Raw genomic sequence first — 16,059 nt, 5'->3', positions numbered from 1 at the left:
TGGTTACCATGTTAATGATCTAGTATTTGATTATTGGCATGTCATGTTGTTTTATGTTTTTATCGAATGTTATGCTTGAGTGAATCTTTCTTAAAGGTTTGTTTGTGTGTTCACATAACTTAGCTCAGCTTGATAAGATTAGACAACATTTTGGATGAAATCCTTGAATTGGCAAGTCTCTGATAGTCATCATCTCTCTGACACCCCCCCCCCCCCCCCCCCCGACTTTCCCGACTTAAATCTTCCCGATATTGTTGAAATTTAAAATACATGACAGTATTACCCAATTAGGTCTCCCCTGCGTTTAGTACTCACTGACACTGAAAGCCGAGAACATGATTATGCTCGAATATGAATGAGAAAATACATCGACGCACCAAAAATGAAAAGAGCGGTTACAGAAAACACTACGTGTCAATAATCACGCGTACCAGTGGTACTGTTTTCATAAAATGTTCTTCCAGATCTGTACCAAAGCATACTTACAGAGTTAGTCAACCCATGATGGTGTTGATATCACCGTATAAATATGTCTATGTTTCTGTCATCGTCCGCCACTTCTCAGTCAGTCATTCAATATGTCTGTCTGTCTGTCTGTCTGTCTGTCTGTCTGCCTGTCTGTCTGTCTGTCTGTCTGCGCGTCCGTCCGTCTGTATGTGTGTATGTGTCTCTCTCTTTCTCTCTCTTTTCCTGTCTGTCTGTCTGTCTGTCTGTCTGTCTGTCTGACTGACTGTCTGTCTATCTGTCTGTCTGTCTGTAAGCCTGCCCGCCCGCCCGTCATTCCGTCCGTCTCTCTCTCTCTCTCTCTCTCTCTCTCTCTCTCTCTCTCTCTCTCTCTCTCTCTCTCTCTCTCTCTCTCTCTCTCTCTCTCTCTCTCTCGCTCACTATTATTTGAGAAACGATTCGGTCTGTGACTTCTTTAAATCGTATCTTGCTGACCGGACACAGTATGTCACTCTACAATGCCAGAATTCGTCTACTGCACTAATAAGACAAACCGGCACGGTGGCCTAGTGGTAAGGCGTCCGCCCTGTGATCGGGAGGTCGTGGGTCCCTATAACCCACGTACTGCCCATCTGCACTAGGAAACTGTTCTCTAATTCTTGCAACCGCACAAGCTGGTAAGGTGACCCTGATGTCTCTCCCAGCCATTTCCAGACCCACCGCACAAGCATGCGGTAAGCTACATACCGATACTGCCTGGAAAGAAAAACAAGCATACAGTATTAATGACAGTATCAATCAATCAATCAATATGAGGCTTATATCGCGCGTATTCCGTGGGTACAGTTCTAAGCGCAGGGATTTAAAAAAAAAAATTTTATGCAATTTATATCGCGCACATATTCAAGGCGCAGGGATTTATTTATGCCGTGTGAGATGGAATTTTTTGTACACAATACATCACGCATTCACATCGGCCAGCAGATCGCAGCCATTTCGGCGCATATCCTACTTTTCACGGCCTATTATTCCAAGTCACACGGGTATTTTGGTGGACATTTTTATCTATGCCGATACAATTTTGCCAGGAAAGACCCTTTTGTCAATCGTGGGATCTTTAACGTGCACACCCCAATGTAGTGTACACAAAGGGACCTCGGTTTTTCATCTCATCCGAAAGACATATAACGTGCGCCACACACAAGACCCTTTTGTCAATGGTGGGATCTTTAACGTGCACACCCCAATGTAGTGTACACGAAGGGACCTCGGCGTTTCGTCTCATCCGAAAGACTAGCACCCACCACCTAGGTTAGGAAAGGGGGGGAGAAAATTGCTAACGCCCTGACCCAGGGTCGAACTCGCAACCTCTCGCTTCCGAGCGCAAGTGCGTTACCACTCGGCCACCCAGTCCACAGTACACAAAGTGTACAATCAGGATACTTGAAAACATTCCCCATATTGCTTTGCTCAGAATTAGCACATGCGAATAAATGAATTGTCTTGAAATAAAAATGAATATCTGACAATTAATTTTCATTTTTTTATTTTATTGTTATTTGTTTTTGCACATCTATGACATAAACCTATTTATAGTATCATGATTACAATTCTAAAAAAAAAATAACTTACTCATTAGCATCCTGTATAGCCCTCCCATACTGCTGGTTGTACCAGTGATAGCATGTCTCCAAGACATAGTGGTCCAAGCACACTGATCTGAAGCCAGGGTGGTCAGTGATGCAGCCCACCCCTGTGCTTACTGTCAGTGATTCCATTTCTGGAATTTCTTGACAACAGCGGCATTCTCGGATTGAGCCCATGCCTGCACAGTTTGCGCACTGACACCTGCACACACAAAATTTGATACAAGTTTAGTTCAAATTCTCTGCAGTCTACAAACTCACACAAAAAAATTGATCTACTAAGGCAGTAAAACAACTGAAATGGACAAATTCACAACCAATGGTAGTGACCATTATGTCTAGACAAAACCATAATAAATTGTTATTCCATTGGAACATTGGTATATTCATACGTGTACTGATTTGGCTAGTTTTAGTTTTGGGGACTGCTACTAGCAATGATTGAGTGGGCATACTGACTGCTCAGTAGGATGATGTTTTGACTAAAATTATAATCAGGAATGCGCATCACTTTCTGGCATGCATGAATTGCATCAAGGGTAAAAGAAGACATCGCACAAACTTTACAAATTACTGACTGCAAAACAAGCTCTACCAGAATCGATTCTATAATAGGAATATATACGAGGAAGAGTCTCACAATCACTGAATCAGTGGTAGTTTCTTACCAGTTGGTGGACATCAAACGATCGAGAGACTCGCTAAAATCGTCTCTGTCGGGTGTTTCCTCAACCTCAGCATCGGACAGCTCAGGTTCAAACTGGTATGGTTGAAGATCGTGTTCATTCAAAACCTCAAAATCACTACTGTAGCACGATAGTTCCAGTGAAGAAACGCTGCTTGTTTCACTGTTTTCTTCATGGTCTGCCATGCCAATACAGCTGCTGACGTCACTGCGAGGGGAGATCAGCCATGGCTGCGTTTTAGATTCTTACTTCCCTTACCCTTAATTGCAGGTATGAAAACCCACTTTCATTGATCGATATCTATTAAACCAAAGGACTTTGCTTGCCAATATTTTGCATCTGGTACTATTTAGTAATGTTCTCTCAGCAGAATTTTTTTGACCGAGCAATGTGGTTGACCTTTAATACTTTGATTAGATACTGCTCCTTTTAGGTATGAAATGATAGCATGTGCATGTGTGTAGGTAAGCGAGCGCACGCTCGCGCGCGCGAGCATGTGTGTGTGTATATGTGTGCATGTGTGTGTGTGTGTGTGTGTGTGTGTGTGTGTGTGTGTAAGTGTGTGTGAGCTTGTGTGTGCGTGTGTGTGTATACGAGGGTGTGTGTGTGGATGTGTGTGTGTGTGTGTGTGTGTGTGTGTGTATGTGCGCAGTCTTTGCTTTCGTTTACAATTATTCTCTGTAGTATGTTCCAAGGACAGGTTGGAAGATTAGGCTAAGCCTAAAACCTTTATCCTTATGTAATAAAGTTCTGAGTTCTGAGTTCTGAGCTCTCTCTCTCTCTCTCTCTCTCTCTCTCTCTCTCTCTCTCTCTCTCTCTCTCTCTCTCTCTCTCTCTCTCTCTCTCTCTCTCCTTTGCTGGGCCGTCAAGGTGCAACTCTCTTCCTTCGAATGTTAAAACTAGCAAATCTGTAAATATCTTTAAATCTTCCTTAAAAAAACATCTAAACTGTTCTCTGTAAGTACACACCCACGGTGACATAATTATGTGAATCTTACAGTTCTGTCTAATGTATACTATATTAATATTACTATATAATTATATTCACGTCATATTACATATTAATAGCATATAGTATTCATATTGTTTTACTTCGTATATTTATTAGACTGTGTGTTTCGTGTGGCCGTGGTGCTTATGCCTATTTACTGTACATTTACATGTTATGCCTATATGATTTCATTATATTATGTTGGTTATATGCGTGCGGATGTGTTAGTGTGAATGTAAAGGGCACGTTGTAAGATTAGGCCCTTGGCTTAAAATGTTTACCATTTATGTCAATAAAATGTTCTAAGTCTAAGTCTAAGTCTCTATCTCACTCTCTCTCTCTCTCTCTCTCTCTCTCTCTCTCTCTCTCTCTCTCTCTCTCTCTCTCTCTCTCTCTCTCTCTCTCTCTCTCTCTCTTCCTCTCTGTACACACTTAGCAAGAGAATGTAGGCGAAGGTTACCCTAAGCTGTCACTATGTTACTAATTGAAATCAGTGCTTTTTCAAGAGGCAATTGTTAAAGCAAGGTTTGTCATGAAAGACTGATGTAAAGGGCTTTCAAGTACATGATGAGAGAGCAGCAGACACAACAATTGCAATTCACTGTAAAGGATCCTACTTCATAGGTCACACATCATTGGTCCGGTTGAGTTGACCACCGTCGTCAGCTGGAAATGTTTATTGTCGCCGTGTTCCTGTCAAACCAACCGAGCTACACCCGTTTGTTCTTTTACACAAGGATTGTTAATTTATATGAATACAAGGTACAACTTGGCAAACTAAAACAAGTTAACTGTATTATGTCCATATGACGAGAATGAGTTCTGCATATACATTAAAATACTTTAGCCCGGGACAAACATTACTCTAAATGCAGACGCCTTCCAACGCATATAGATAGGAAACTGTTCCGTACCATTTTGGTTGGAATTAAATTGTTCTATTGTGGATAGTCACTATTATTCAGTTGCTCTGGATCGCACGCGATGGTCGGTTGGGCAGTCAGATATGTTTGTCAGTGCCAGACCTATTAAGTTAGGGGATGGTTGGAATACAACATAGTGTAGATATGCGGTTCGGAGGTCTATTCTACACGTCATAAAAAAGTAGGCACATGGGTTTTAGTTTTTTTTTAATTATAACTAGTTTACGTCATTGAAACGACCAAATGGCTTGGAAGATTTTCTTATCTTTTCATCGTACCAAATCAACTTTGGGGAGGGGGTTGGGGTGCACATAAAAAATATTCTTACTCACACAAAAAAACTTAAAAAAATCAGAATTCGTTGCCCACTAGATGCTTTGTGTAGCAATAAGCCGTTGTTAACCCGTGATTTGTAAAAATGTAAAAAAAAATAATTACAAATCACGGAGCGCGCCCCGCCAGTTGTAAAAACATTTTTACAAATCGCGGGGCGCGCCTCGCTATTTGTAAAAATGTTTTTACAAATCACGTTTTTGCGCCCGATATTTTCTTGTCATCCTCAAAGTCAAGGGACAAAAACGAAACCCCTTGACTTTAGGGGTATTGCGACTCTGTTAATTTTAAGATTGGTTTTTTTCTTCATTACTAGGATGTCCCATCATTGGGAAATTCCGGTCGCTTCCTCCCAGTGGAAAGCTAGCAGTGACAGAGTCGCACTACCCCAAAGTCAAGGGATCTATTAGTCCCGTTTCGCCGTTATCCCAATTCGCCCCCATCGCATTTTGGCGACATTTCTCAGGCCAAGTGTCATTTTACCACCATGTCATGTACCATTAGCTCCACATCCCATTTTGGCCGGATCGCCGTTATCCCATTTCGCCCCAATCCCAGTAGCTTAACATCCCAAGTCAAGGGATCTATTAGATTTCTAGATTGTCTCATCGCTGGAAGATTCGGGTCGCTTCTTCCCAATAAAAAGCTAGCAGCAACAGAGTCGCGCTACCCTTAAGTCAAGGGATCTATTGGATTTTTTTTGATTTTTTTTTTCATTACTAGATTGCCCGAACGCTGCGAAAGTCGGGTCGCTTCCACCCAATGGAAAGCTAGCAGCAACAGAGTCGCACTATCCCCAAGTCAAGGGATATATTAGATTATTTTTTTTCATTACTAGATTGTTCCATTGCTGGGAAATTCGGGTCGCTTCCTCCCAATGGAAAGCTAGCAGCAACTACAGAGTCGCGCTACCCCGAAAGTCAAGGGATCTATAAGATTTTTTTCAGATTTGTTTTTCATTTATAGATTGTCCCATCGCTGGGAAATTAGGGTCACTTCCTCCCAGTGGAAAGCTAGCAGCAACCTAGTCGTGCTACCCCAAAGTCAAGGGATCTATTATATATATTTTTGTGTATGTATTTCTTGTCCCATCGCTTGCTAGCTTTCCACTGGGAGGAAGCGATCCGAATTTCTCAGCGATGGGACAAGAAAGACATGAAAAAAGAATTACATTTTTTGTTTAAATTTTTACAAATCACGGGTTAACAGGCGTCCTTATTGCGTGCCTTACGAGAAACAGATCGCGTGCAAAAAAACCACGTAATGCTGTGTAGTATTCTTTGTGCTTTGGTTTATCGTCTCTAATTGACCCTATTCTGAGGTCTAAATCTTTCCTATTATCTTTCCGACTCATGCAATGTCACTTTTCTTTGAGATGTTTTGCGAGGAGTTGTGAGCTGAGAATACAGGCGTGTAAGTAGAACGCAAAAATCACACCTTGACTCGATCGGACAGACTGGTTCATGTAAGAGCACTTGACAGTCTCTGTCTCTTATCCCCGGTAGGATCATAAAATCGTGGAATCTGCTGATGTTCGTACTCCCCATCTACTTAGCTTCGTCCAAATAGGCCCACTTCAAACATCACACGCGGAAGACACGACTTGAGCTGGACACCACAGTCATGTTCGAACCACGCACCAAGACACCACGCACCAGTCAGCATTGAAAACAATGTTTTCGCGAGAAATTGACATAAATAAAATCAATCTAAATTGTTAAAAATAAGAGAAAAAAGAAATCAAAGACGGACTCTTGAAGAAGTAACGTTTCACTCAGATATATTTTATCCAGCCGGTCATGTCTTTCATTCATCCCTTTTCTTCTGACAGAAATAAAATAACACAAGAGAAATGAACATATGTAAGTAGGATTAAAAGCAAACGGCAAGTTGTGTGAAAAATGTTACTGACCACCACGTGCATGCACATATTTGCTGCCCCCCCCCTCCCTCAACATCGTAATCGTATCGGCTCTGTATCCCTTTGCCCTCGACCTCTTCCCGAACACCTCCCCCCCCCACCCCCTTCCTTTCTTTTTAGTAAATCCCCCCTCAGTCGGAGCGGCAGTTGTCACCACGCATTCGACTTCTTTTTTTTTTGTTTAAATAGTATCTCCTTTACAAGCTGATCTGATAATAAAATATCTTATTTTTGTAAGCCCTTAGAAAAAATCTCCCTAGAAAGAAATGGGTTAAAGCATGATGCTATTAAAATATTGACGGGTGAATGCCGGCTACACAAACACACGTACCAAAGTACTCATCCTCCCCGAAGACGGAATGTGACCCCCAATGTGGTGGGAACTTAAAAGCGGTCACATACGCGTTTTTCTCCTAGGTACGGGGAGAACGCAGAAAAAGAAAAAGTAGAAGAATGGCCTTTCCGAGCATAATTATATAGCCAGTTAAACAATTTCATTATTTGTAGTTTCAGAGATATGGAGCTTCAAAGTACTGATCCTTATTTTCTGGGAGCATATTTCAGAAGCAGTTATAAATTGCATCCAGTGATGCAGTCCACCTGACCTGATCGTGACCTATACTGCTGGCGCTGGTGGTCGGTCACATTACCTTTTCGGTCCACGGCGGGTTATGCAACACAAAGGTGCAGACAGGCCTCTTTTTCACCTAACCAAGGTTACGAATGTTAGTGACCTGATCGTGACCTACGCTGCCGGCGCCGTGTCTCGGTCACATCAATCAATCAATCAATATGAGGCCTATATTGGGGCGGGGATATAGCTCAGTTGGTAGCGCGCTGGATTTGTATTCAGTTGGCCGCTGTTAGCGTGAGTTCGATCCCAGGTTCGGCGGAAATTTATTTCAGAGTCAACTTTGTGTGCAGACTCTCTTCGGTGTCCAACCCCCCCCCCCCCCACCCCCCGTGTACACTACATTGGGTGTGCACGTTAAAGATCCCACGATTGACAAAAGGGTCTTTCCTGGCAAAATTGCTTAGGCACAGCCGGTTAATAATTGTCTACCTATACCCGTGTGACTTGGAATAATAGGCCGTGAAAGGTAAATATGCGCCGAAATGGCTGCAATTACTGGCCGTATAAAATTTCATCTCACACGGCATTACTGCAGAGCGCCTAGAACTGTACCCACGGAATATGCGCGATATAAGCGTCATTGATTGATTGATTGATTGATATTGCTATTTCATATGTTACGTGGATTTCCATTGGTCAATTGGGCAAAACTGAGCTCAGTGCAAAAGTGATATCGACGACATTTCCTTTATTGCTTCCCCACTTCAAAAGCAAAAACACCTAAATTTAAAAACAAACAAATATATACACAAAGAAAAAAGCCAAGCACCCCCCTTCAATTTCGCAATGACTGATTTTTAAAGTTCTGGTATGGAAACAGTAAGTTCAGGAGCTCGGTTTGACAAATGTTATCGACAAGAGCAACTCTTTGGAAATAACATCACACAAGAAAACTCCAGTTTTGATTGGTTTTAATCGTGATTTGGTACCTTGCCAAAAAGTGACGTTTTAACCCTAAAACAGTACCCCTGATAAGTATGGAGCTGCAAGCTGAAAAAGACAGGTTTAGGTAAATGTGTCATGAAAAAAAATGTAATTGAGAGTGCTCAGATGGCATACGCGATTCAAAAGTTCAATATCGAGTGAAACCCCCGCGTGCCCGGATGACGGCGTCAACCCTGCGTCTCATCCCTCCAGTCAAACGTCGGATCTGTTCACGGGTCACTTGCAACCACTCACGATGCAAAGCTGCCTCCAATTCACGTAATGTCTGCACAGGAGGCTGCAGAGCTTGTATACGACGCCCCAGGATGTCCCAAACATGCTCCAGCGGATTAAGATCTGGACTCATTGCCGGCCATGGGAGTGTTGTTACAGCGTTGTTCTGGAGGTAGTCCACTACTGCCCTGGATCGATGAGGCCTGGCGTTATCATCCATGTACACGGGTCTTGTGGCAAGTGGGTGGTTGTCAAAATGAGTAACGACAACAGGTTCCAGGACATGTCGCATATACTGATCACCCGTGAGGTTGCCACGTACGGTGACAAGTTCTAGCTTGCAGTCATGGGAAATGCAACCCCAAACCATGACTGACCCGCCACCGAATGGAACAGTTTGTCTGATGTTCCTGGGTGTATAGGCCGTGTTCCTGTGCCTCCATACCCTCAGTCGGCCGTCAGTGACATGGAGAAGGAATCTGCTTTCGTCCGACCAGTGGATCCTCCTCCACGTTCTCAGGTTCCATCTTTGCCGTGCCAGACACCATGCCAAGCGTCTTCTCTTGTGGTCATCTGTCAGTCGGGGACGCTTAATGACTCTTCGGGCTGCCATTCCTGCAGCTTTCAAGCGGTTTCGTACGGTCCTGGTTGACAGATGTCGATTTGGAAGCCATGCTCGTTTCAGGACGGTACTCGTTGAAAATGGCTCACGCCGAATTATTCGGAGAAAAGCTCGGTCTTCACGTTCTGACGTCACACGGGGTCGCCCTGACTGTGGACGGTCCTTCACAGCACCAGTCTGACGATGTTTGCGTACCAAACGGCTGATGACTGTGTAGTGGTAGCCAAGTTGACGACCAATCGCTTTGAAGGATGCTCCTGTAGCATGCATTCCTATAATCTGCCATCGGATCGCCTCTGATAATCGTCTTCTCGCCATGTTCACAGAGAATGTTTGCAAATTGTCGTCGCCCAGTGTTAAATACAGAAATTTGCAGCGTGAGCATACTGCCTTTTTTAACATTCATGGGTTGCATGCTGCACGTGCTTCTCACAGGCAGTGGCGACACAATCTTGACGCGTGAACTTCCCAACCTTATTATGGAAACCCATGTATGTCATTACGAAGAAAAAAAATGGTAAAACAAATTTGACTCAATTATTATCACAAATTCATTCGGGGGGTGCTTGGCTTTTTTCTTTGTGTATATATGAAAATGTAATGATCCCAGAATTTAGTTGATCAAGTGACTAAAGACTTTTTGAAAGAAAAGCCATTTTGAAATACTGAAAAGTCAATCAATCAATCAATCAAAGTACAAGAAAAGAGAGAACAAAAAGAAATAATAATCAGAGGGAGGGATATGGAACAGCCAAAACTGAGACAAATACTTTTGTAATTTCTTTAATCAATCAATCAATCAATGACGCTTATATCGCGCATATTCCGTGGGTACAGTTCTAGGCGCTCTGCAGTGATGCCGTGTGAGATGAAATTTTATACGGCCAGTAATTGCAGCCATTTCGGCGCATATTTACCTTTCACGGCCTATTATTCCAAGTCACACGGGTATAGGTAGACAATTATTAACTGTGCCTAAGCAATTTTGCCAGGAAAGACCCTTTTGTCAATCGTGGGATCTTTAACGTGCACACCCAATGTAGTGTACACGGGGGGAGGGTTCGGACACCGAAGAGAGTCTGCACACAAAGTTGACTCTGAAATAAATTTCCGCCGAACCTGGGATCGAACTCACGCTGACAGCGGCCAACTGAATACAAATCCAGCGCGCTACCAACTGAGCTATATCCCCGCCCTAGGCAAGTAAATACAAAATGTCCAAAGAATTAGCAATATATCTAACATTGACAGACTGTGTGATGATATCTTCGACCTCCGGTCTCGATTTTGATATCACTGTCAAAACAGACCATAGCAGAAGATATCATCACACAGTCCGTCAATATTGGGTAATATCGCGCGTATTCCGTGGGTACAGTTCTAAGCGCAGGGATTTTTTTTATATTTAAAAAAAAAATTGTTTATGCAATTTATATCGCGCACATATTCAAGGCGCAGGGATTTATTTATGCCGTGTGAGATGGAATTTTTTTTACACAATACATCACGCATTCACATCGGCTAGCAGATCGCAGCCATTTCGGCGCATATCCTACTTTTCACGGCCTATTATTCCAAGTCACACGGGTATTTTGGTGGACATTTTTATCTATGCCTATACAATTTTGCCAGGAAAGACCCTTTTGTCAATCGTGGGATCTTTAACGTGCACACCCCAATGTAGTGTACACGAAGGGAACTCGGTTTTTCGTCTCACCCGAAAGACTAGCACTTGAACCCACCACCTAGGTTAGGAAAGGGGGGGAGAAAATTGTTAACGCCCTGACCCAGGGTCGAACTCGCAACCTCTCGCTTCCGAGCGCAAGTGCGTTACCACTCGGCCACCCAGTCCTTGACTTCGGTCCACAGTGGGTTATGCAACACACTGGCGCAGGCAGGTCTCTTTTTAACCTGACCAAAGCTGCGAATGTTAGTCAAATCAAATGTATTGTTTTTTTGGGTCCCGCCAACCACTTTGGGTCACATCATGACCAAAATCACACGAATGTTAGTGATCTGATCGTGACCTAATGAATAATAAATATAGAATGTGTAAAAATCCCACACAACTACCTAAGGCCGGACCCAAACTACTACAAAGTCAAACACAAACACCAATAGTTAGGACACAACTACCTAAGGTCGGACCCAAACTACTACAAAGTCACACACAAACACCAATAGTTAGGACACAACTACCTAAAGTCAGACCCAAACTACTACAAAGTCACACACAAACACCAATAGTTAGGACACACCTACCTAAGGTCGGTCCCATACTACTACAAAGTCACACACAAACACCAATAGTTAGGACACTGGGCAAGAGTTCACACACAAATACCTATCAGGTCGCACCCAAACTACTAACAATTATACAAGGGCAGGTAAGACATACTATATCCTGAGTTATCTCTCTTGGAAATTATAATGAATTTATTAAAGAGACTATAAACCCCAGCTCTAATTATAGGATCTTAGGGGACTTTTTCTAACTCTAAGCTCTCAAATAACTATCATACATACTAAACAATGTAAGATGGTAGAGCACGTGGCCAAATTAATTTGCGGCGACCAGGGTTCGAACATGCAACCGTATGAATACAAGTCCAAGGCGCGACCACTGCGCCAAGAAGGTCGCCGTACACTGCTTAGTCCATTACGACCGTATTTAAACTGCCACAACTTCTTTATTTTGCATAGGAACAATATTGTTCTTATATCAAATTAGGTATTTGGTTGTAGACCATGGCGCTTTGAGGTAATTGCTTTGGTATGATAAGATAAAGCGCGGCCGGTATAAATAGCCAAATTTCATTTTCATTCAAACAGATACACAAAGAGATGGAGAGAGATACAGAGAGGGAAATGAACAATTTGGAGCGCCCACTCGAATCTGAGCGTATTTGGGGCGGCTGGTCACAATTTATTGACACCAGGGACCCGTTTTCTGTTATGGAGCAACCAATATTGCCTCCCCAATCCGGGATTCGAACCAGCGCAATGCGCTAACAGACTTCGCTGCTTGTCCCCACTAAGGGAAAGAAAGAGAGATAATAATACAACTTCTGTTTCGACTCAGGCCACATTTCGGGGCTTTACTCCGGGTTCTCCAGTCTGCTCCCCCCTCAAAAATATTCTCAAAAAAATTAATGTTTACTAGGTTGGGTCTGGTGCACTCCAAAGTTGCGAGTTTGCCTTTGCTGAGAGGGCTGCCCAAAATACTGAACTAATTTTCAGTCCCTTTTAAGTATAATTCTCTTTAAATATTGTAATTATTGTATTTAAATTGCATAGATGTAATCTACATACTCTTCTGAATAATTTGATATAAGAACAATCTTGTTCCGATGAAAAATAAAAAAGTTGTGGCAGTTTAAAAACGGTCATTATGGACTAAGCAGTGTACTTGAATAAATTCATTATAATTTCCAAGAGAGATAACTCATGATATAGTATGTCTTGCTACTGACAGTAAGAAAACACGAGTTACCTGCCCTTGTATAATTGTTAGTAGTTTGGGTGGGAACCGTTGGCATTTGGGTGTGAACTCTTGCCCAATGTACTAACTATTGGTGTTTGTGTGTGACTTTGTAGAAGTTTGGGTCCGACCTTAGGTAGTTGTGTGCGACTTTTACACACAAATTCTGCACACAAATGCCAAGGTACCCTTATAACCACCTCCGTGTGTGTGTGAATGTGTGTGTGTGTGTGTGTGTGTGTGTGTGTGTGTGTGTGTGTGTGTGTGTAATAACAGAAATTTACTGGGTCCCGGGACCCGCTCATTTTAGGTAAAGTGCGTCCCGGGACCTTCTCCATGAATTTCTAGAACGTGGTTTCGGAACATAGCGCGTATAGATAGAGACGCCGAGTTCGGGGATTATATTGAAGCAGTGACCCCTCGGGGTAGGATTTCAGATGTAACAGAATGGGCGCTTGCCTTAATGCATGTTTTCGGGTACTCACGTTTCTTTATCAGTTCCTTGGGATTGTGAAGAAAGTAGTCCATCTTCTCATTCAGTCCGGACATCTGTGACGTCAAATTGGTCAGTTCCGCAGTCAGCTGTTTGAAAAAATCATCCTTCAGGTCTTGATGCAGGGATATAAGCTCCCTCTGGCGGGCCTCCAAGAGCGACAACCTGACGTCCATGTCGTCCACGTAGAGCTGAGCTGCAGCGTTCAGCGGGGAGGTAGCGGGCAGACAGTGGGCAGCGGGGGCGGAGGGGGCCAGTTGACAGGAATAGTTACCTCCCTGGACAGGGCTGGACACAGACAGGACAAACGTGCCATTGTCCTGGTAGCTGCTGTTCCTCACCTCACCAGATGGCGTCTGTCAGACAAAAAGAGACATTCGTCCAAACGCAGCTAACATAAAGAAAGCAAATAAATTCAGAATATTGTTTTTATATATGATCATGATCCATATTATTTTGTGTGTGTTAGTTTTCTTCGTCAAAAACATTGAATACATAGTTTGCTTAAAGATGCCACATACACACACACACACACACACACACACTCACACACACACACACACACACACACACACACACACACACATACACACACACATACACACACACACACACACACACACACACATACACACTCACACACACACTGACCGTCCAGGCGACATCAGAACGGGGATGACCAAAGTCCACAAACAGACCACAGTGTATCTGCAGAGTCCAGTCCTTTGTGACGTCATCTCGTACTGCGTCACGGAGCGTGACGTGGAGGGCGTCGTCCTGTGTGGCTGGTGGTCTATCTTGAGAAAAAAAAAAAGTGCAGTGTCGTGACCATTCGATTGATGCAATACTCCAGCACTTGTATGTCTATTACTGTTTTAAAATTTTTCTCTCTTTATGTTTTGCGAAATATTCATCATGTCATCCTCTGGACTCTTTCTATTTCTCTTGGAGCGAAAGTATGGGTTTTCTCTACAGTATCGCTTGTTTTGCAGTATTTTGGCCTTGTCACAAATCATAAAATGAAATCATGGTCTGTACTATACCTGCCACTGTTAACGTCACCATCCTCTGTGCTGACGTCAGACGGCACTTGGGGTCGTGCAGACTGACTATGACGTAATAACGGCCAGCGTCATGTGACTGCGCGCCTTGCAGGAAGAGTCCAGCGTTAGGGATGAAGGTGAAGCGATCTTTGTTGGTCAGGAAGTTGCCGTCCACGTAGGTGGCAAAGGACACGTTTCCTTTCCCGGGTGCCTGTGGGATAAGAATGATGAACATACTGTTATGTCTGGTACTAGGACAGTCTGTGTGTTCTGAAAATGAACTGTTAGTGTGCTTGTTCTTTGATAACATCGCTTACTTACTTACACACACACCTACTACTCAATTCCTATGAGTTTTGTTGTAGTCGTTGTTTGTTTAAAAAAAATATTTTGCCTTGTGTGCAACTTCGTTTCACAGCAATATTTTCAATTAAGATATTATTCGATCTTCAATATGACATAAAGATAAATATTAGGTTATACTTGTAGCTGAGTTAGAGTATTGTTGCATTTTGCAATGTTTGCTTGACCACATTTGAGATTAAAAAGGAATCTTATAATGTATGTTACATTTCTCAAGAAAAAGTCGTGAACTCACTTGAAACAACCAGTCAATGTCCAGTATCTTTTCTTCCTTTCCCTCCGTTACCATGGACCACGGAAAAGACACGTTGCCGTCCACGCATGCGCTGACATGCGCGTTGTCTTCTAGTGTGGAGGACCATCTGTAGGCCTGAAGCACTGCAACACAAAGCGAGGAACGCTGACACAACATGACTGACATTTAACAGTGGGTTTTTGTGTGTGTGTGTGTGTGTGTGTGTCAGTGTGTGTGTGTGTGTGTGTGTGTGTGTGTGTGTGTGTGTTTCTTTTTTTTGGGGGGACAAATCATTGGCAGATGGTCAAGAAGGAATTTAAGTATAAGCGGCAAATTGTGTATTATTAAGTCCTTCTTAATTTCACAATTTGTTTACGCTATGCAGGCGCTTCTTGCCCTTGTTAAAGTTCTCGATAAGTTGAATAATATTTTGTTAAGGTTTCTCTGGAAAAGGAAATATTCAAATACAAAAGCCTTTGGAAAAGTTAAACGAAATGTATTGTGTAATGTGGTGGAAGAAGGTGGTATTACCATGATAAACGTCCACGATATGCAGTCTACTTTTTAACTCACATGGACAGCAAAACTTCAACAACGAAAACATGAACCGTGGACAACGATTCCATTAGGTCTTTAGCAGGTATTGGGAAGACATTTACTTTGTTTTAAAGCCACAACACCACTAAAACTTTTCCAAGGTATTGAATGCATTCGATCACACTTTTGGAAAGAAGTTCTTTTAAAATGGATCCATAATAAAGCATTGATTTATGAGAGAGATGATTGCTTTGGTGATCAGTGTTTATGGAACAATATAAATGTGATTTATAAAGATAAAAGTTTATATTTTAAAAAAATGGATAGAAGCACACTTAGATACGGTGAAAGATATTTGGGTTAACGGAGATATGATTCCTTTTATCCAGCTAGGATACAGTCTCTCTAGATTTTTTGAGTACGGCGCAATGAAGACCGCTGTGCGAGCGCTTGCACTTCGCAAAAACACAGCCAGCCCGCGAGCAGGCGAACACAACAAGAAATTCCTACGAGGTAGGAAAAAAACACCCCCGTCAAAGGGAAAAAACC

At 42.7% G+C, this 16,059-nt stretch overlaps 2 protein-coding genes across 2 annotated transcripts in view; both read right to left on the bottom strand.

Annotated features, from left to right (window-relative positions):
- Positions 1-902: 902 nt before the first annotated feature.
- LOC138957424 (uncharacterized) lies at positions 903-4,074 on the bottom strand. Its single transcript, XM_070328539.1, has 3 exons — positions 2,759-4,074; positions 2,077-2,292; positions 903-1,200 (listed from the first exon to the last, which is right to left on the bottom strand). Exons 1-3 carry the CDS (start codon positions 2,959-2,961, stop codon positions 1,011-1,013), a joined length of 609 nt encoding a protein of 202 aa, XP_070184640.1. The 5' UTR covers positions 2,962-4,074; the 3' UTR covers positions 903-1,010.
- Positions 4,075-7,453: 3,379 nt separating this feature from the next.
- The window catches only part of LOC138957422 (uncharacterized), a 10,161-nt gene continuing 1,555 nt past the window's right edge, over positions 7,454-16,059 (bottom strand). Inside the window, exons 2-6 of the mRNA XM_070328538.1 lie at positions 14,974-15,116; positions 14,376-14,586; positions 13,984-14,129; positions 13,325-13,688; positions 7,454-7,491 (exon numbers count right to left, since the gene is read on the bottom strand). Coding sequence (XP_070184639.1) covers positions 7,454-7,491; positions 13,325-13,688; positions 13,984-14,129; positions 14,376-14,586; positions 14,974-15,116 — 902 coding nt within the window. The remainder of the gene's footprint in view (positions 7,492-13,324; positions 13,689-13,983; positions 14,130-14,375; positions 14,587-14,973; positions 15,117-16,059) is intronic.

This window comes from Littorina saxatilis, unplaced genomic scaffold (assembly GCF_037325665.1).
Source record: "Littorina saxatilis isolate snail1 unplaced genomic scaffold, US_GU_Lsax_2.0 scaffold_1372, whole genome shotgun sequence".
Classification (NCBI taxonomy): Eukaryota; Metazoa; Mollusca; class Gastropoda; order Littorinimorpha; family Littorinidae; genus Littorina; species Littorina saxatilis.
Note: the sequence above shows the minus strand (reverse complement) of the source record. Positions and strands in the feature narration are given on the sequence as shown.